This window comes from Oncorhynchus mykiss, chromosome 8 (genome assembly GCF_057628025.1).
Source record: "Oncorhynchus mykiss isolate SJ-2025 chromosome 8, ASM5762802v1, whole genome shotgun sequence".
NCBI classification, from domain to species: Eukaryota; Metazoa; Chordata; class Actinopteri; order Salmoniformes; family Salmonidae; genus Oncorhynchus; species Oncorhynchus mykiss.
This window is the reverse complement of record NC_143029.1, coordinates 2,037,501-2,057,352: the sequence shown is the minus strand read 5'-3', so window position 1 is coordinate 2,057,352 and position 19,852 is coordinate 2,037,501. Positions and strand designations below refer to the sequence as shown.

The 19,852-nt window shown below is 47.1% G+C and overlaps 1 protein-coding gene across 1 annotated transcript in view; it reads left to right on the top strand.

The window, feature by feature from the left end:
• The first annotated feature begins 4,109 nt into the window (after positions 1-4,109).
• Positions 4,110-19,852, top strand: part of LOC110513701 (intersectin-2-like) — an 80,403-nt gene continuing 64,660 nt past the window's right edge. Inside the window, exons 1-5 of the mRNA XM_090242423.1 lie at positions 4,110-4,688; positions 12,262-12,354; positions 13,484-13,547; positions 16,050-16,225; positions 16,635-16,796. Of these exons, the coding sequence (XP_090098549.1) occupies positions 4,661-4,688; positions 12,262-12,354; positions 13,484-13,547; positions 16,050-16,225; positions 16,635-16,796 (523 nt within the window). The 5' untranslated portion in view covers positions 4,110-4,660. The remainder of the gene's footprint in view (positions 4,689-12,261; positions 12,355-13,483; positions 13,548-16,049; positions 16,226-16,634; positions 16,797-19,852) is intronic.

Genomic DNA, 19,852 nt, shown 5'->3' with positions numbered 1-19,852 from the left:
CTCTCCCGCTCTCTCTCAGCTCTCTCCTGCTCTCTCTCAGCTCTCTTTCTCTCTTGCTCTCTCTCGGTTTCAGCTCTCTCTCTCGGCCTCTCTTAGCTCTCTCTCTCTGCCTCTGTCTCAGCTCTGTCTCAGAGAGGAAAGGAGGGGGAGGGAGGATAGAGTAGAGTAAAGGAGATATCCGATATCTGCTTCACTGATTTCTGCTCTCGTAAAAGCCTGGGTTTTCTGCACGTTAACACTAGAAGCTTATTACCTAAAATGGATCAATTGAGCGTTTGGGTTCCCAGCTCCAATCCAGATGTGTTGGTCATTACTGAGACGTGATTAAGGAAGAGTGTTTTGAATACTGATGTTAACCTTTCTGGTTATAACCTTTTTCAGCAAGACAGATCCTCCAAAGGTGGCCCCTTACACCTGAATGTGTCTTGCTCAGTGACCTAAACTGGGACATGCTTAAACCACCTGACCAAGTCCTAAAGCAATGGGACTCTCTAAATATTTCTCAGATTATTACCAATCCCACAAGGTATGACTCCAAACACCCAGAAAAGGCTGCTCTCCTCAATGTTATTCTCACAAAATAATCCTGATGGTGTCAGTCTGGTATTTTCTGTAATGACCTTATTATCAACCTGTTTGACCTGTTTTACAGCCTGTGTTTGGCTACTAAGTGAAACGACTTGTCCTGATTTGTCATAGAAGCTTGCTAAAAAACTTTAATGAGCAAACAAGCCTTCATGACTTCATGAAAATGGTATAGAATCAGCGTGATCCCCTCTGTCGAAGACGCTTGGACCTTCTTTTTTGATATTGTCAGTGGTATTGTTAACAAACACGCCCCCACAAAGAAAATGAGATTTCAATTCAGGTTCAGTCCCTGGTTCGACTGTAATCTTGCAGAGTTACTCCACCTCAATAATTACATTTGGCAAAAGGCTCGACCCGACTCGGCATACTCAGGCTGACTGGCTCTTGTTCAGGCAGCCAAAGTTAGTTACTTTAAGGAGCAGTTTTCTCTCTGTTGGTCTAACCCCAAGAAGTTCTTGAAAACAATTAAAGACCTGTAGAAATAAACCCTCCTCCTCACAGCTGCCCATTTCCTTTAAAGTTGATGATGTGGTTGTTACTGACAAGAAGCACATGGCTGAGCTCTTTAATCACCACTTCATTAAGTCGGGATTAGTATTTGACTCAGCCACGCCTCCTTGCCCGTCCAACATTTCCTCATCTCCTACCCCTTCTAATGTGAGTAGCCCAAATGCTCCTCCCTATTTTTCTCCTGCTCCGCTACAACGTTTCTTCCTGCAGACAGTCACTGAGTCCGAGGTGCTGAAGGAGACCCTTTTCTTCTTTAAAACCTCTTGAAACTAGGGGGCACTATTTTCATTTTTGGAAAAATAATGTTCCCAAAGTAAGTGGGCTATTTTGTAAGGACAAGATGCTAGAATATGCATATAATTGACAGATTAGGATAGAATACACTCTAAAGTTTCCAAAACTGTAAAAATATTGTCTGTGAGTATAACAGAACTGATATTGCAGGCGAAACCCTGAGAAAAATCCAATCAGGAAGTGACTCATGTTTTAAAAGATTTGCATTCCGATGCGTCCCTATTGAGCAGTGAATGGGCTATCAACCAGATTCATTTTTCTACGTATTCCCCAAGGTGTCTACGGCATTTTGACATAGTTTCATGCCTTTATGTTGAAGAATGAGCGTAAACGACTACATTGCGTAAGTGTCCGGCTGAGGGCTCTCAGAGTAATTATTGCGTAATAGACAGAGTTAGCTATTTTTCCTCCCGGTCTTCCCATATTATCGAATAGATATTTGAAAAACACCTTGAGGATTGATTATAAACAACGTTTGCCATGTTTCTGTCGATATTATGGAGCTAATTTTGAATATTTTTCGGCGTTGTCGTGACCTCAATTTCCGGTCGAATTCTCAGCCATGCGTGAAGAACTAACGTAGTTATTTCGGCTACAAAAATTATATTTTTGGAAAAAAGGAACATTTGCTATCTAACTGGGAGTCCCGTGAGTGAAAACATCCGAAGTTCATCAAAGGTAAACAATTTAATTTGATTTCTTTTCTGATTTTCGTGACCAGGTTGTCTGCTGCTAGCTAGGCATAATGCTATGCTAGGCTATCGATAAACTTACACAAATGCTTGTCTTGCTTTGGCTGTAAGCATAGTTTCAAAATCTGAGATGACAGGGGGATTAACAAAAGGCTAAACTGTGTTTCAATATATTTCACTTGTGATTTCATGAATATGAATATTTTCTAGTAATATTTTTTGTCCGTTGCGTTATGCTAATTAGTGTCAGTTGATGACAATTCTCCCGGATCATCATCTCAGATTTTAACATCAGCTAAAGACGTGTACAGTTTAAGTCGGAAGTTTACAAACACTTAGGCTGGAGTCATTAAAACTCGTTTTTCAACCACTTGTTAACAAATTTCTTGTTAACAATCTATAGTTTTGGCAAATCAGTTAGGACACCACTTTGTACATGACACAAGTCATTTTTCCAACAATTGTTTCCAGACAGATTATTCCACTTATAATTCACTGTATCACAATTCCAGTGGGTCAGAAGTTTACATAAACTAAGTTGACTGTGCCTTTAAACAGATTGGAAAATTCCAGAAAATTATGTCATAGCTTTAGAAGCGCCTGATAGACTAATTGACATCATTTGAGTCAATTGGAGGTGTACCTGTGGATGTATTTCAAGGCCTACCTTCAAACTCTGTGCCTCTTTGTTTGACATCATGGGAAAATCAAAAGAAATCTGCCAAGACCTCAGAAAAATAATTATAGACCTCTGCAAGTCTGGTTCATCCTTGAGAGCAATTTCCAAATGCCTGAAGGTACCACGTTCATCTGTACCAGTAATAGTATGCAAGTATAAATACCATAGGACCACGCAGCCGTCATACCGCTCAGGAAGAAGGCAAGTTCTGTCTCCTAGAGATGAACATACTTTGGTGCGAAAAGTGCAAATCAATCACAGAACAACAGGAAAAGACCTTGTGAAGATGCTGGAGGAAACAGGTACAAAATTATCTATATCCACAGTAAAATTAGTCCTATATCGACATAACCTGAAAGGCCACTCAGCAAGGAAGAAGCAACTGCTCCAAACTGCCATAAAAAAGCCAGACTACCGTTTGCAACTGCACATGGGGACAAAGATCGGACTTTTTTTGAGAAATGTCCTCTGGTCTGATGAAACAAAAATCGAACTGTTTGGCCATAATGACCATCGTTATGTTTGGAGGAAAAAGGGGGAGGCTTGCAAGCCGGAGAACACCATCCCAATCGTGAAGCACGGGGGTGGCAGCATAATGTTGTGGGGGTGCTTTGCTGCAGGAGGCACTGGTGCACTTCACAAAATGGATGGCATCACGTGGAAAGAAAATGTGGATATATTGAAGCAACAGCTCAAGACATCCATCAGGAAGTTAAAGCTTAGTTGCAAATGGTTCTTCCAAATGGACAAATACCCCAAGCATACTTCCAAAGTTGTGGCAAAATGGCTTAAGTACAACAAAGTCAAGGTATTGAAGTGGCCATCGCAAAGCCATCACCTCAATCCTATAGAACATTTGTGGGCAGAACTGAAAAACCGTGTGCGTGCAAGGAGGCCTACAAACCTGACTCGGTTACACCAGCTCTGTCAGGAGGAATGGGCCAGAATTCACCCAATTTATTATGGGACGCTTGTGGAAGGCTACCCAAAATGTTTGACTCAAGTTAAACAATTTAAAGGCAATTCTACCAAATACTATTTGAGTGTATGTAAACTTCTTACCCACTGGGAATGTGATGAAAGAAATTAAAGCTGAAATAAATCAATCTCTCAACTATTATTCTGACATTTCACATTCTTAAAATAAAGTGGTGATCCTAACTGACCTGAGACAGGGACTTTTTACTAGGGTATTAAATGTCAGGAATGGTCAAATACTGAGTTTAAATATATTTGGCTAAGGTGTATGTAAACTTCCTACTTCAACTATATATGACAAATACAATTTGATTTGATGGAATGTTATAAACAGACTTCTAAGGGGGGGGGGGGGGGTTTATGGAATTCACCTTTGAACTAAAAGCACTGGGTCAGCAGATCACAGAGGCCTTCTCTTTAGAGCTAACAAAAGCAGATCTAAGAGTGGAGTTCAAACGAATGTGTACAAGATGACAACTGACAAAACCTTTGGTTTATAGAGACAACAGAGAGGATGGGAGGTATTACCTGAGAGGGTCGGTTCCTAGATGATTTGGGTCCATTATCCCTGTAGACCAGCTTTTGTTTCCAAAAAGTGTGAATTAAAGTTTTACCAACAGAGCGGCAGTAGTATTTAAGCCAGATATGAAGTGCTAAGAGGCTGCTGTAGCCGCGACCCAGCAGCGGCACGGGGCCAGAGATAATTGGCTGCTTCTCAGATCTGGTCAGGGTGTTGATTAGCTCTAGAAAATCCTGTTTCATCATCTCTGACCCTTTTTTTGATGGCATTTGACCCCACATGCACTACGACAGCAGCAGCCCTTGGCTGATGATGTAGGACGGACGGAAGAAATCCTGTGATATCCTTCATCGAAGTCCCCCCCCCCCCCCCCCCCCCCCCGGAAGCACAGGGTAGAGGATGAAGGAGCAGGAACCTCTGGAAGCAGGTGGGTGAAACTGTTGGTCAACAGGATGGGATCACCCAAAGTAATTTCAGACCCATTCACCAAAGACCACTGCCTTGTGCTGGGCTTACGGTGTGTGTCATACCTCCACTGGGTGGCAGGATCAGTAGCTGCTCTTAAAGCGTCCTTGCACCTATCCTCCTAGTATAGGTGCAGCTCCCACATGGGATGAAACGGTCATAGTCTCTGAGTTGGTTGCTGCCAGTTTCCCCAGAATGACAGAATGGCAGAAAGTGGTAGATGCCATTTTGGAAAAACTCCATGCATAGGTTGGTGAGGAATCAGCTAAAAGTCAATCAATCCACACAGTGTGATAGTTAGTTAGTTAGATTGAATCACACAGTTGTATGCAGTAAGCGAGAACCCAACCACAGACTAGAACCCACCCAGCACTAGGACCCACAATAAACACAACCACAGACTAGAACCCAGCCAGCACTAGGACCCACAATAAACACAACCACAGACTAGAACCCAGCCGACACTAGGACCCACAATAAACACAACCACAGACTAGAACCCAGCCGGCACTAGGACCCACAATAAACACAACCACGGACTAGAACCCAGCCGGCACTAGGACCCAAAATAAACACAACGAAGTTCACAAAACTGGCCAGCATAACAACAGCAAGGAGAGAGCGGGGACTTACTCAATGTGATTAAATGGTGGGGCCCATCAAAACAGCAATGCAACAGAGGCCGAGTTACCAGTATGATAGCCAGGAGAGAAGCACCTTGGAGGGGAGGTAGTTACCAGTATGATAGCCAGGAGAGAAGCACCTTGGAGGGGAGGTAGTTACCAGTATGATAGCCAGGAGAGAAGCACCTTGGAGGGGAGGTAGTTTTCAGTACAGGCTGGTGGAAAGGAGAGAAGCACCTTGGGGGAGGTAGTTTTCAGTACAGGTTGGTGGAAAGCAGAGAAGAACCTTGGGGGAGGTAGTTTTCAGTACAGGCTGGTGGAAAGCAGAGAAGAACCTTGGGGGAGGTAGTTTTCAGTACAGGCTGGTGGAAAGGAGAGAAGCACCTTGGAGGGGAGGTAGTTTTCAGTACAGGCTGGTGGAAAGGAGAGAAGCACCTTGGGGGAGGTAGTTTTCAGTACAGGCTGGTGGAAAGGAGAGAAGCACCTTGGAGGGGAGGTAGTTTCCAGTACAGGCTGGTGGAAAGGAGAGAAGCACCTTGGGGGAGGTAGTTTTCAGTACAGGCTGGTGGAAAGGAGAGAAGCACCTTGGGGGAGGTAGTTTTCAGTACAGGCTGGTGGAAAGGAGAGAAGAACCTTGGGGGAGGTAGTTTTCAGTACAGGCTGGTGGAAAGGAGAGAAGCACCTTGGGGGAGGTAGTTTTCAGTACAGGCTGGTGGAAAGCAGAGAAGCACCTTGGGGGAGGTAGTTTTCAGTACAGGCTGGTGGAAAGGAGAGAAGCACCTTGGAGGGGAGGTAGTTTTCAGTACAGGCTGGTGGAAAGGAGAGAAGCACCTTGGAGGGGAGGTAGTTTCCAGTACAGGCTGGTGGAAAGGAGAGAAGCACCTTGGAGGGGAGGTCGTTTTCAGTACAGGCTGGTGGAAAGCAGAGAAGCACCTTGGGGGAGGTAGTTTTCAGAACAGGCTGGTGGAAAGCAGAGATGCACCTTGGGGGGGAGGTAGTTTTCAGTACAGGCTGGTGGAAAGGAGAGAAGCACCTTGGAGGGGAGGTAGTTTCCAGTACAGGCTGGTGGAAAGCAGAGAAGCACCTTGGGGGAGGTAGTTTTCAGTACAGGCTGGTGGAAAGCAGAGAAGCACCTTGGAGGGGAGGTAGTTTTCAGTACAGGCTGGTGGAAAGCAGAGAAGCACCTTGGAGGGGAGGTAGTTTTCAGTACAGGCTGTTGGAAAGGAGAGAAGCACCTTGGGGGAGGTAGTTTCCAGTACAGGCTGGTGGAAAGGAGAGAAGCACCTTGGAGGGGAGGTAGTTTTCAGTACAGGCTGGTGGAAAGGAGAGAAGCACCTTGGGGGAGGTAGTTTTCAGTACAGGCTGGTGGAAAGCAGAGAATAACCTTGGAGGGGAGGTAGTTTTCAGTACAGGCTGGTGGAAAGGAGAGAAGCACCTTGGAGGGGAGGTAGTTTCCAGTACAGGCTGGTGGAAAGCAGAGAAGCACCTTGGGGGAGGTAGTTTCCAGTACAGGCTGGTGGAAAGCAGAGAAGCACCTTGGAGGGGAGGTAGTTTTCAGTACAGGCTGGTGGAAAGCAGAGAAGAACCTTGGGGGAGGTAGTTTTCAGTACAGGCTGGTGGAAAGGAGAGAAGCACCTTGGAGGGGAGGTAGTTTTCAGTACAGGCTGGTGGAAAGGAGAGAAGCACCTTGGGGGAGGTAGTTTTCAGTACAGGCTGGTGGAAAGGAGAGAAGCACCTTGGAGGGGAGGTAGTTTCCAGTACAGGCTGGTGGAAAGGAGAGAAGCACCTTGGGGGAGGTAGTTTTCAGTACAGGCTGGTGGAAAGGAGAGAAGCACCTTGGGGGAGGTAGTTTTCAGTACAGGCTGGTGGAAAGGAGAGAAGCACCTTGGGGGAGGTAGTTTTCAGTACAGGCTGGTGGAAAGCAGAGAAGCACCTTGGGGGAGGTAGTTTTCAGTACAGGCTGGTGGAAAGGAGAGAAACACCTTGGAGGGGAGGTAGTTTTCAGTACAGGCTGGTGGAAAGGAGAGAAGCACCTTGGAGGGGAGGTAGTTTCCAGTACAGGCTGGTGGAAAGGAGAGAAGCACCTTGGAGGGGAGGTCGTTTTCAGTACAGGCTGGTGGAAAGCAGAGAAGCACCTTGGGGGAGGTAGTTTTCAGAACAGGCTGGTGGAAAGCAGAGATGCACCTTGGGGAAGGTAGTTTTCAGTACAGGCTGGTGGAAAGCAGAGAAGAACCTTGGAGGGGAGGTAGTTTTCAGTACAGGCTGGTGGAAAGGAGAGAAGCACCTTGGAGGGGAGGTAGTTTCCAGTACAGGCTGGTGGAAAGCAGAGAAGCACCTTGGGGGAGGTAGTTTTCAGTACAGGCTGGTGGAAAGCAGAGAAGCACCTTGGAGGGGAGGTAGTTTTCAGTACAGGCTGGTGGAAAGCAGAGAAGCACCTTGGAGGGGAGGTAGTTTTCAGTACAGGCTGTTGGAAAGGAGAGAAGCACCTTGGGGGAGGTAGTTTCCAGTACAGGCTGGTGGAAAGGAGAGAAGCACCTTGGAGGGGAGGTAGTTTTCAGTACAGGCTGGTGGAAAGGAGAGAAGCACCTTCGGGGAGGTAGTTTTCAGTACAGGCTGGTGGAAAGCAGAGAAGAACCTTGGAGGGGAGGTAGTTTTCAGTACAGGCTGGTGGAAAGCAGAGAAGCACCTTGGGGGAGGTAGTTTTCAGTACAGGCTGGTGGAAAGCAGAGAAGAACCTTGGGGGAGGTAGTTTTCAGTACAGGCTGGTGGAAAGGAGAGAAGCACCTTGGAGGGGAGGTAGTTTTCAGTACAGGCTGGTGGAAAGGAGAGAAGCACCTTGGGGGAGGTAGTTTTCAGTACAGGCTGGTGGAAAGGAGAGAAGCACCTTGGAGGGGAGGTAGTTTCCAGTACAGGCTGGTGGAAAGGAGAGAAGCACCTTGGGGGAGGTAGTTTTCAGTACAGGCTGGTGGAAAGGAGAGAAGCACCTTGGGGGAGGTAGTTTTCAGTACAGGCTGGTGGAAAGGAGAGAAGAACCTTGGGGGAGGTAGTTTTCAGTACAGGCTGGTGGAAAGGAGAGAAGCACCTTGGAGGGGAGGTAGTTTTCAGTACAGGCTGGTGGAAAGGAGAGAAGCACCTTGGAGGGGAGGTAGTTTCCAGTACAGGCTGGTGGAAAGGAGAGAAGCACCTTGGAGGGGAGGTCGTTTTCAGTACAGGCTGGTGGAAAGCAGAGAAGCACCTTGGGGGAGGTAGTTTTCAGAACAGGCCGGTGGAAAGCAGAGATGCACCTTGGGGAAGGTAGTTTTCAGTACAGGCTGGTGGAAAGCAGAGAAGCACCTTGGAGGGGAGGTAGTTTTCAGTACAGGCTGGTGGAAAGCAGAGAAGCACCTTGGAGGGGAGGTAGTTTTCAGTACAGGCTGTTGGAAAGGAGAGAAGCACCTTGGGGGAGGTAGTTTCCAGTACAGGCTGGTGGAAAGGAGAGAAGCACCTTGGAGGGGAGGTAGTTTTCAGTACAGGCTGGTGGAAAGGAGAGAAGCACCTTGGGGGAGGTAGTTTTCAGTACAGGCTGGTGGAAAGCAGAGAAGAACCTTGGAGGGGAGGTAGTTTTCAGTACAGGCTGGTGGAAAGGAGAGAAGCACCTTGGAGGGGAGGTAGTTTCCAGTACAGGCTGGTGGAAAGCAGAGAAGCACCTTGGGGGAGGTAGTTTTCAGTACAGGCTGGTGGAAAGGAGAGAAGCACCTTGGAGGGGAGGTAGTTTCCAGTACAGGCTGGTGGAAAGGAGAGAAGCACCTTGGGGGAGGTAGTTTTCAGTACAGGCTGGTGGAAAGGAGAGAAGCACCTTGGGGGAGGTAGTTTTCAGTACAGGCTGGTGGAAAGGAGAGAAGAACCTTGGGGGAGGTAGTTTTCAGTACAGGCTGGTGGAAAGGAGAGAAGCACCTTGGAGGGGAGGTAGTTTTCAGTACAGGCTGGTGGAAAGGAGAGAAGCACCTTGGAGGGGAGGTAGTTTCCAGTACAGGCTGGTGGAAAGGAGAGAAGCACCTTGGAGGGGAGGTCGTTTTCAGTACAGGCTGGTGGAAAGCAGAGAAGCACCTTGGGGGAGGTAGTTTTCAGAACAGGCCGGTGGAAAGCAGAGATGCACCTTGGGGAAGGTAGTTTTCAGTACAGGCTGGTGGAAAGCAGAGAAGCACCTTGGAGGGGAGGTAGTTTTCAGTACAGGCTGGTGGAAAGCAGAGAAGCACCTTGGAGGGGAGGTAGTTTTCAGTACAGGCTGTTGGAAAGGAGAGAAGCACCTTGGGGGAGGTAGTTTCCAGTACAGGCTGGTGGAAAGGAGAGAAGCACCTTGGAGGGGAGGTAGTTTTCAGTACAGGCTGGTGGAAAGGAGAGAAGCACCTTGGGGGAGGTAGTTTTCAGTACAGGCTGGTGGAAAGCAGAGAAGAACCTTGGAGGGGAGGTAGTTTTCAGTACAGGCTGGTGGAAAGGAGAGAAGCACCTTGGAGGGGAGGTAGTTTCCAGTACAGGCTGGTGGAAAGCAGAGAAGCACCTTGGGGGAGGTAGTTTTCAGTACAGGCTGGTGGAAAGCAGAGAAGCACCTTGGAGGGGAGGTAGTTTTCAGTACAGGCTGGTGGAAAGCAGAGAAGCACCTTGGAGGGGAGGTAGTTTTCAGTACAGGCTGTTGGAAAGGAGAGAAGCACCTTGGGGGAGGTAGTTTCCAGTACAGGCTGGTGGAAAGGAGAGAAGCACCTTGGAGGGGAGGTAGTTTTCAGTACAGGCTGGTGGAAAGGAGAGAAGCACCTTGGGGGAGGTAGTTTTCAGTACAGGCTGGTGGAAAGCAGAGAAGCACCTTGGGGAAGGTAGTTTTCAGTACAGGCTGGTGGAAAGGAGAGAAGCACCTTGGAGGGGAGGTAGTTTTCAGTACAGGCTGGTGGAAAGGAGAGAAGCACCTTGGAGGGGAGGTAGTTTTCAGTACAGGCCGGTGGAAAGCAGAGAGGGTGGTAAGCGCTACACCAGGCAGCGGGAGAGTCCAAAAGACTCCGGTCAAGTGGAGTTCAAGTTTGGCAGTTGTCCAAAAACAGCCAAGGCACAATGTCAAGTGGATGGACGAAAACAGCAGTAGGCAGGTGTCTGCTCAGATAATGCCCCAGTGCCTACAGCATGCTTTGTTTAATGCCAGTGACAAGTCTTTGGTAAAAAATAGAAAAGAGTAGACGGCTACCCTGGAGCCTTAACAGTTCTAACAGTCAGTTCCTTAACAGGTGAATGTTTATCAATAATTGGAAGAAGCAATTTCATAAATTCATCAAGTGCAGCGTCTGGATGCTCCTCATTAATCACATCAGACCAACAAATATGTACGCAAAAATATACAAAAGTCAGGGCAAAATAATTTGTATGATCTCTTATACATTATTTTAGGCCCAGTTGATGGAACTTTAGCTTTCCTGTATATAACCACTATATTGTGATCACTGCATGCAATGGGTTCAGATACAGCTTTAGAACAAAGTTCTACAATATTAGTAAAAATGTGATCGATACATGTGGATGATCTTAGTGTTTGTAAATACATTGGTAGGTTGATTAATAACCTGAACACATCACAAAGCCACGGGGAAGGGAAAATGTCCCTACAGCCTCCCCATACTTCACAACAGTCCACAGCCTCCCCATACTTCAACAGTCCACAGCCTCCCCGTACTTCAACAGTCCACAGCCTCCCCGTACTTCAACAGTCCCACAGCCTCCCCGTACTTCACAACAGTCCACAGCCTCCCCGTACTTCACAACAGTCCACAGCCTCCCCGTACTTCACAACAGTCCACAGCCTCCCCGTACTTCACAACAGTCCACAGCCTCCCCATTCTTCAACACTCCACAGCCTCCCCATCCACAGACAAGGAGCAGTAGTAGGTTACAGCAGCACAAACAGCTGGGACCAGGCACTGGAGTAGACAACCCAATATACACAACTTGTAGGGAGGAGCAGAAATCTCCATCAGAGTCAGAGATATATTTCCCATCCACTCGGTTTTCTACAGTAAATTCTGGAAATATACCTCATCATGCATTTTTGCTATCTGGATCAATTAGTGATGCCTGATCCTGGCTGCCTCCCAAATGCACTACTTTGGTCTAAGCCTATTGGGAGTAGGGTACACTACTTTGGTCTAAGCCTATTGGGAGTAGGGTACACTACTTTGGTCTAAGCCTATTGGGAGTAGGGTACACTACTTTGGTCTAAGCCTATAGGGAGTAGGGTGCACTACTTTGGTCTAAGCCTATAGGGAGTAGGGTGCACTACTTTGGTCTAAGCCTATAGGGAGTAGGGTGCACTACTTTGGTCTAAGCCTATTGGGAATAGGGTGCACTACTTTGGTCTAAGCCTATTGGGAGTAGGGTGCACTACTTTGGTCTAAGCCTATTGGGAGTAGGGTACACTACTTTGGTCTAAGCCTATAGGGAGTAGGATGCACTACTTTGGTCTAAGCCTATAGGGAGTAGGGTGCCATTGGGGACCCATCTGATCCCCTCAACAATAATGTAAAACTCACTTTACCTAATAATTCAAAAATAAATACACAAATTGGCTTCATATGAACCATTACTAATTGATTATATAGTATGAAAGATTCTTCTGATATATTCATTTTCTACTCCCCCTACCCTCTGTCCCTCCTCCCCTTCCCCACTCCCTCCCTCTCTCCCCGTCCTCCCCTCTCTCTCCCCGTCATCCCCTCCCCTCTCTCCCCGTCCTCCCCTCTCTCCCCGTCCCTCTCTCTCCCCGTCCCTCTCTCTCCCTGTCCTCCTCTCTCTCCCCGTCCCTCTCTCTCCCCGTCCCTCTCTCTCCCCGTCCTCCCCTCTCTCCCCGTCCTCCCCTCTCTCCCCATCCCTCTCTCTCCCTCCCTCCTGTCTCTATAGATGCAGTCAGCATGTGGAACATCAGTCCAGAGGAGAGGCTGAAACATGATAAACAGTTTAACTCTCTGACACCTGTCCTGGGATACATATCGGGTGAGTCTCCAAATCACATACCTGACCTGACCGTGTATCTAACAGGTCCAGGTGTGTGTGTGTATCTAACAGGTGTGTATCTAACAGGTGTGTGTGTGTATCTAACAGGTGTGTGTGTATCTAACAGGTGTGTGTGTATCTAACAGGTGTGTGTGTATCTAACAGGTGTGTGTGTTTGTATCTAACAGATGTGTGTGTGTGTGTGTGTGTGTGTGTGTGTGTATAACAGGTGTGTATCTAACAGGTGTCTGTGTTTGTATCTAACAGATGTGTGTGTATGTGTATCTAACAGGTGTGTGTGTATATAACAGGTGTGTGTGTGTGTGTGTGTGTGTGTGTGTGTGTGTGTGTGTGTCTAACAGATGTGTGTGTGTATAACAGGTGTGTATCTAACAAGTGTGTGTGTATCTAACAGGTGTGTGTGTGCGTATATGTTTATGAGTGTGTATCTAACAAGTGTGTGTGTGTGTGTGTATCCAACAAGTGTGTGTGTGTGTGTGTATCCAACAAGTGTGTGTGTGTGTGTGTGTGTATCCAACAAGTGTGTGTGTGTGTGTGTATCTAACAGGTGTGTGTGTGTGTGTGTGTATTTAACAGGTGTGTGAGTATCTAACAGGTGTGCGTGTGTGTGTGTGTATCTAACAGGTGTGTGTGTGTGTATCTAACAGGTGTGTGTGTGTGTGTGTGTGTATCTAACAGGTGTGTGTGTGTGTGTATCTAACAGGTGTGTGTGTGTGTGTGTGTATCTAACAGGTGTGTGTGTGTGTATCTAACAGGTGTGTGTGTATCTAACAGGTGTGTGTGTATCTAACAGGTGTGCGTGTGTGTATCTAACAGGTGTGTGTGTGTGTGTGTGTGTGTATCTAACAGGTGTGTGTGTTTCTAACAGGTGTGTGTGTTTCTAACAGGTGTGTGTGTATCTAACAGGTGTGTGTTTGTGTGTGTGTATCTAATAGGTGTGTGTGTATCTAACAGGTGTGTGTGTATCTAACAGGTGTGTGTGTATCTAACAGGTGTGTGTGTGTGTGTCTTATAGGCGTGTGTGTGTGTGTGTCTAACAGGTGTGTGTGCGTGTGTGTGTCTTATAGGCGTGTGTGTGTGTCTAACAGGTGTGTGTTGTGTTGTGTAGGTGAACAGGCGAGTCAGTTCTTCCTCCAGTCTGGTCTTCCTCCTTCAGTCCTGGCTGAGATCTGGTGAGAAAACACACACCCCGGCCCCCCCTGGGTGGAACCCCCCCCCCCCCCCACCCCCCCTGGGTGGAAACACACCCCGGCCCCCCCCTCTTGGTGGAAACACACCTCGGCCCCCGCCCCTGGGTGGAAACACACCCTGCCCCCCCCCCCCCCCCCCCCCCTCTGGGTGGAAACACACCCCGGCCCCCCCCTCTGGGTGGAAACACACCCCGGCCCCCCCTAGGTGGAAACACACCCCGGCCCCCCCTAGGTGGAAACACTGTCTTGTCGTTAGAGTGGTGCTGTGTGTCCTGTCATTAGAGCGGTGCTGTGTGTCTTGTTGTTAGAGCGGTCCTGTTGTTAGAGTGGTGCTGTGTGTCCTGTTGTTAGAGTGGTGCTGTGTGTCCTGTCATTAGAGCGGTGCTATGTGTCCTGTCATTAGAGTGGTGCTGTGTGTCCTGTTGTTAGAGTGGTGCTGTGTGTCCTGTCATTAGAGCGGTGCTATGTGTCCTGTCATTAGAGCGGTGCTGTCATTAGAGTGGTGCTGTGTGTCCTGTCATTAGAGCGGTGCTGTGTGTCCTGTCATTAGAGTGGTGCTGTGTGTCCTGTTGTTAGAGCGGTGCTGTGTGTCCTGTCGTTAGAGTGGTGCTGTGTGTCCTGTTGTTAGAGTGGTGCTGTGTGTCCTGTCGTTAGAGCGGTGCTATGTGTCCTGTCATTAGAGCGGTGCTGTCATTAGAGCGGTGCTGTGTGTCCTGTCGTTAGAGTGGTGCTGTGTGTCCTGTCATTAGAGTGGTGCTGTGTGTCCTGTCATTAGAGCGGTGCTGTCATTAGAGCGGTGCTGTCATTAGAGCGGTGCTGTGTGTCCTGTTGTTAGAGTAGTGCTGTGTGTCCTGTCATTAGAGCGGTGCTGTGTGTCCTGTCATTAGAGCGGTGCTGTGTGTCCTGTTGTTAGAGTGGTGCTGTGTGCCCTGTCATTAGAGTGGTGCTGTGTGTCCTGTCATTAGAGCGGTGCTGTGTGTCCTGTCATTAGAGTGGTGCTGTGTGTCCTGTCATTAGAGTGGTGCTGTGTGTCCTGTCATTAGAGCGGTGCTGTGTGTCCTGTTGTTAGTGGTGCTGTGTGTCCTGTCGTTAGAGCGGTCCTGTCATTAGAGTGGTGCTGTGTGTCCTGTCATTAGAGTGGTGCTGTGTGTCCTGTCATTAGAGCGGTGCTGTCATTAGAGTGGTACTGTGTGTCCTGTCATTAGAGCGGTACTGTGTGTCCTGTCATTAGAGCGGTGCTGTGTGTCCTGTCAGTAGAGCGGTGCTGTGTCCTGTTGTTAGAGGAGTGCCATGTGTCCTGTCATTAGAGTGGTGCTGTGTGTCCTGTCATTAGAGTGGTGCTGTGTGTCCTGTCATTAGAGTGGTGCTGTGTGTCCTGTCATTGGAGTGGTGCTGTGTGTCCTGTCGTTAGAGCGGTCCTGTCATTAGAGCGGTGCTGTGTGTCCTGTCATTAGAGTGGTGCTGTGTGTTCTGTCATTAGAGCGGTGCTGTGTGTCCTGTCATTAGAGTGGTGCTGTGTGTCCCAACATTATAGCGGTGCTGTGTGTCCTGTCATTAGAGCGGTGCTGTGTGTCCTGTCATTATAGCGGTGCTGTGTGTCCTGTCATTAGAGTGGTGCTGTGTGTCCTGTCATTAGAGCGGTGCTGTGTGTCCTGTCATTAGAGTGGTGCTGTGTGTCCTGTCATTAGAGTGGTGCTGTGTGTCCTGTCATTAGAGTGGTGCTGTGTGTCCTGTCATTAGAGCGGTGCTGTGTGTCCTGTCATTAGAGTGGTGCTGTGTGTCCTGTCATTAGAGCGGTGCTGTGTGTCCCTACATTATAGCGGTGCTGTGTGTCCTGTCATTAGAGCGGTGCTGTGTGTCCTGTCATTAGAGCGGTGCTGTGTGTCCTGTTGTTAGAGTGGTGCTGTGTGTCCTGTCATTAGAGCGGTGCTGTGTGTCCTGTCATTAGAGTGGTGCTGTGTGTCCTGTCATTAGAGTGGTGCTGTGTGTCCTGTCATTAGAGTGGTGCTGTGTGTCCTGTCATTAGAGCGGTGCTGTGTGTCCTGTCATTAGAGTGGTGCTGTGTGTCCTGTCATTAGAGCGGTGCTGTGTGTCCCTACATTATAGCGGTGCTGTGTGTCCTGTCATTAGAGCGGTGCTGTGTGTCCTGTCATTAGAGTGGTGCTGTGTGTCCTGTCATTAGAGTGGTGCTGTGTGTCCTGTCATTAGAGTCGTCCTGTCATTAGAGTGGTGCTGTGTGTCCTGTCATTAGAGTGGTGCTGTGTGTCCTGTCATTAGAGTGGCGCTGTGTGTCCTGTCATTAGAGTGGTCCTGTGTGTCCTGTCATTAGAGCGGTGCTGTGTGTCCTGTCGTTAGAGTGGATCTATACTAAATCAGTGTTTTTCTAGGCTTTATAACGTCCCCCTCTTGCCCTCTATATCTCCTCCTACTCTCTCTCACCTCCTCTCTCTCTCTTCTTTCTCTCCTCCCCTCCTCTCCCCCCAGGTCCCTAGCTGATATGGGTAGTGATGGGAGGATGGACCAACTAGAGTTCTCTATTGCCATGAAGCTGATTAAACTGAGGCTGCAGGGGCGGGGCCTTCCCCCCTCTCTACCAATCAGCATGAAGCAGCCACCCACTGCAACGCCCACCTCCATTATGAAGTCTTCAGCATTCTCCGGTAGGGCCAGACGGATGGTGACCTCAGTGGTCAGGGTCCGTATAAGCAGTCTCAGAGAAGGAATGTTGATCTAGGATCAGGTCATAGTCTCAGTAGGAGTGTTGATCTAGGATGAGGTCATAAAGAGTCTCAGTAGGAGTATTGATCTAGGATCAGGTCATAGTCTCGGTAGGAGTGGTGATCTAGGATCAGGTCATAGTCTCGGTAGGAGTGGTGATCTAGGATCAGGTCATAGTCTCAGGAGTCTTGATCTAGGATCAGGTCATAGTCTCAGGAGTGTTGATCTAGGATCAGGTCATCTCTCTTATTCATTAAGATGTAAAACTGATCCTCGATCACCACTCCTACTCTGAGATGTTTTGAGAATACGTGGGACAGTGGGATAATATCATTCTCTCTAACTCCACAGGTATGGGCTCGATGCCAAATCTGTTCGTCGGCATGCCCGTCCTGACCCCGATGCCCCTTAACCCCACCCTGACGTCTGTGCCCTTCCTGGTTCCCATGATGATGCCCCTGGCCAATGGCAACTCCAGCCTCCTCAACCCATCTCCATTTAGCACCACTCCAGGTAAATATAGTGCAAGATAATGCTTACCTACACAGGGCTTTGAAATGCACAATTTAAAAAGGGGAAGGGGATAAGGGTCGGTTTGGCATTTGGCAAAGGACATAGTAGTAAACATATCATTTTCTAGATCTGGGACTCGGCCACAAGTTATTCATTGTATCATACAGTGAAATGTGAAGGGGTTATGTATGGTTCAGTATAGTAGAGAGGGGTTATGTATGGTATTATACAGTCCAGTATAGTAGAGAGGGGTTATGTATGGTTCAGTATAGTAGAGAGGGGTTATGTATGGTGTTATACAGTCCAGTATAGTAGAGAGGGGTTATGTATGGCTCAGTATAGTAGAGAGGGGTTATGTATGGTGTTATACAGTCCAGTACAGTAGAGAGGGGTTATGTATGGTTCAGTATAGTAGAGAGGGGTTATGTATGGTGTTATACAGTCCAGTATAGTAGAGAGGGGTTATGTATGGTTCAGTATAGTAGAGGGGTTATGTATGGTTCAGTATAGTAGAGAGGGGTTATGTATGGTCCAGTATAGTAGAGAGGGGTTATGTATGGTTCAGTATAGTAGAGAGGGGTTATGTATGGTCCAGTATAGTAGAGAGGGGTTATGTATGGTTCAGTATAGTAGAGAGGGGTTATGTATGGTCCAGTATAGTAGAGAGGGGTTATGTATGGTTCAGTATAGTAGAGAGGGGTTATGTATGGTTCAGTATAGTAGAGAGGGGTTATGTATGGTGTTATACAGTCCAGTATAGTAGAGAGGGGTTATGTATGGTTCAGTATAGTAGAGAGGGGTTATGTATGGCTCAGTATAGTAGAGAGGGGTTATGTATGGTGTTACACAGTCCAGTATATTAGAGAGGGGTTATGTATGGCTCAGTATAGTAGAGAGGGGTTATGTATGGTCCAGTATAGTAGAGAGGGGTTATGTATGGTGTTATACAGTTCAGTATAGTAGAGAGGGGTTATGTATGGTTCAGTATAGTAGAGAGGGGTTATGTATGGTCCAGTATAGTAGAGAAGGGTTATGTATGGTGTTATACAGTTCAGTATAGTAGAGAGGGGTTATGTATGGTTCAGTATAGTAGAGAGGGGTTATGTATGGTTCAGTATAGTAGAGAGGGGTTATGTATGGTGTTATACAATTCAGTATAGTAGAGAGGGGTTATGTATGGTGTTATACAGTCCAGTATAGTAGAGAGGGGTTATGTATGGTCCAGTATAGTAGAGAGGGGTTATGTATGGTTCAGTATAGTAGAGAGGGGTTATGTATGGTGTTATACAGTCCAGTATAGTAGAGAGGGGTTATGTATGGTTCAGTATAGTAGAGAGGGGTTATGTATGGTGTTATACAGTCCAGTATAGTAGAGAGGGTTTATGTATGGTGTTATACAGTCCAGTATAGTAGAGAGGGGTTATGTATGGTTCAGTATAGTAGAGAGGGGTTATGTATGGTTCAGTATAGTAGAGAGGGGTTATGTATGGTGTTATACAGTCCAGTATAGTAGAGAGGGGTTATGCATGGTTCAGTATAGTAGAGAGGGGTTATGTATGGTGTTATACAGTCCAGTATAGTAGAGAGGGGTTATGTATGGTTCAGTATAGTAGAGAGGGGTTATGTATGGTGTTATACAGTTCAGTATAGTAGAGGGGTTATGTATGGTTCAGTATAGTAGAGAGGGGTTATGTATGGCTCAGTATAGTAGAGAGGGGTTATGTATGGTGTTATACAGTCCAGTATAGTAGAGAGGGGTTATGTATGGTCCAGTATAGTAGAGAGGGGTTATGTATGGTGTTATACAGTCCAGTATAGTAGAGGGGTTATGTATGGTGTTATACAGTCCAGTATAGTAGAGAGGGGTTATGTATGGTTCAGTATAGTAGAGAGGGGTTATGTATGGTCCAGTATAGTAGAGAGGGGTTATGTATGGTCCAGTATAGTAGAGAGGGGTTATGTATGGTGTTATACAGTCCAGTATAGTCGAGAGGGGTTATGTACGGTCCAGTATAGTAGAGAGGGGTTATGTATGGTGTTATACAGTCCAGTATAGTAGAGAGGGGTTATGTATGGTTCAGTATAGTAGAGAGGGGTTATGTATGGTTCAGTATAGTAGAGAGGGGTTATGTATGGTGTTATACAGTCCAGTATAGTAGAGAGGGGTTATGTATGGTTCAGTATAGTAGAGAGGGGTTATGTATGGTTCAGTATAGTAGAGAGGGGTTATGTATGGTCCAGTATAGTAGAGAGGGGTTATGTATGGTTCAGTATAGTAGAGAGGGGTTATGTATGGTCCAGTATAGTAGAGAGGGGTTATGTATGGTTCAGTATAGTATAGAGGGGTTATGTATGGTCCAGTATAGTAGAGAGGGGTTATGTATGGTTCAGTATAGTAGAGAGGGGTTATGTATGGTTCAGTATAGTAGAGAGGGGTTATGTATGGTGTTATACAGTCCAGTATAGTAGAGAGGGGTTATGTATGGTTCAGTATAGTAGAGAGGGGTTATGTATGGCTCAGTATAGTAGAGAGGGGTTATGTATGGTGTTATACAGTCCAGTATAGTCGAGAGGGGTTATGTATGGTCCAGTATAGTAGAGAGGGGTTATGTATGGTGTTATACAGTCCAGTATAGTAGAGAGGGGTTATGTATGGTTCAGTATAGTAGAGAGGGATTATGTATGGTCCAGTATAGTAGAGAGGGGTTATGTATGGTGTTATACAGTCCAGTATAGTAGAGAGGGGTTATGTATGGTCCAGTATAGTAGAGAGGGGTTATGTATGGTTCAGTATAGTAGAGAGGGGTTATGTATGGTGTTATACAGTCCAGTATAGTAGAGAGGGGTTATGTATGGTTCAGTATAGTAGAGAGGGGTTATGTATGGTGTTATACAGTCCAGTATAGTAGAGAGGGGTTATGTATGGTGTTATACAGTCCAGTATAGTAGAGAGGGGTTATGTATGGTTCAGTATAGTAGAGAGGGGTTATGTATGGTTCAGTATAGTAGAGAGGGGTTATGTATGGTGTTATACAGTCCAGTATAGTAGAGAGGGG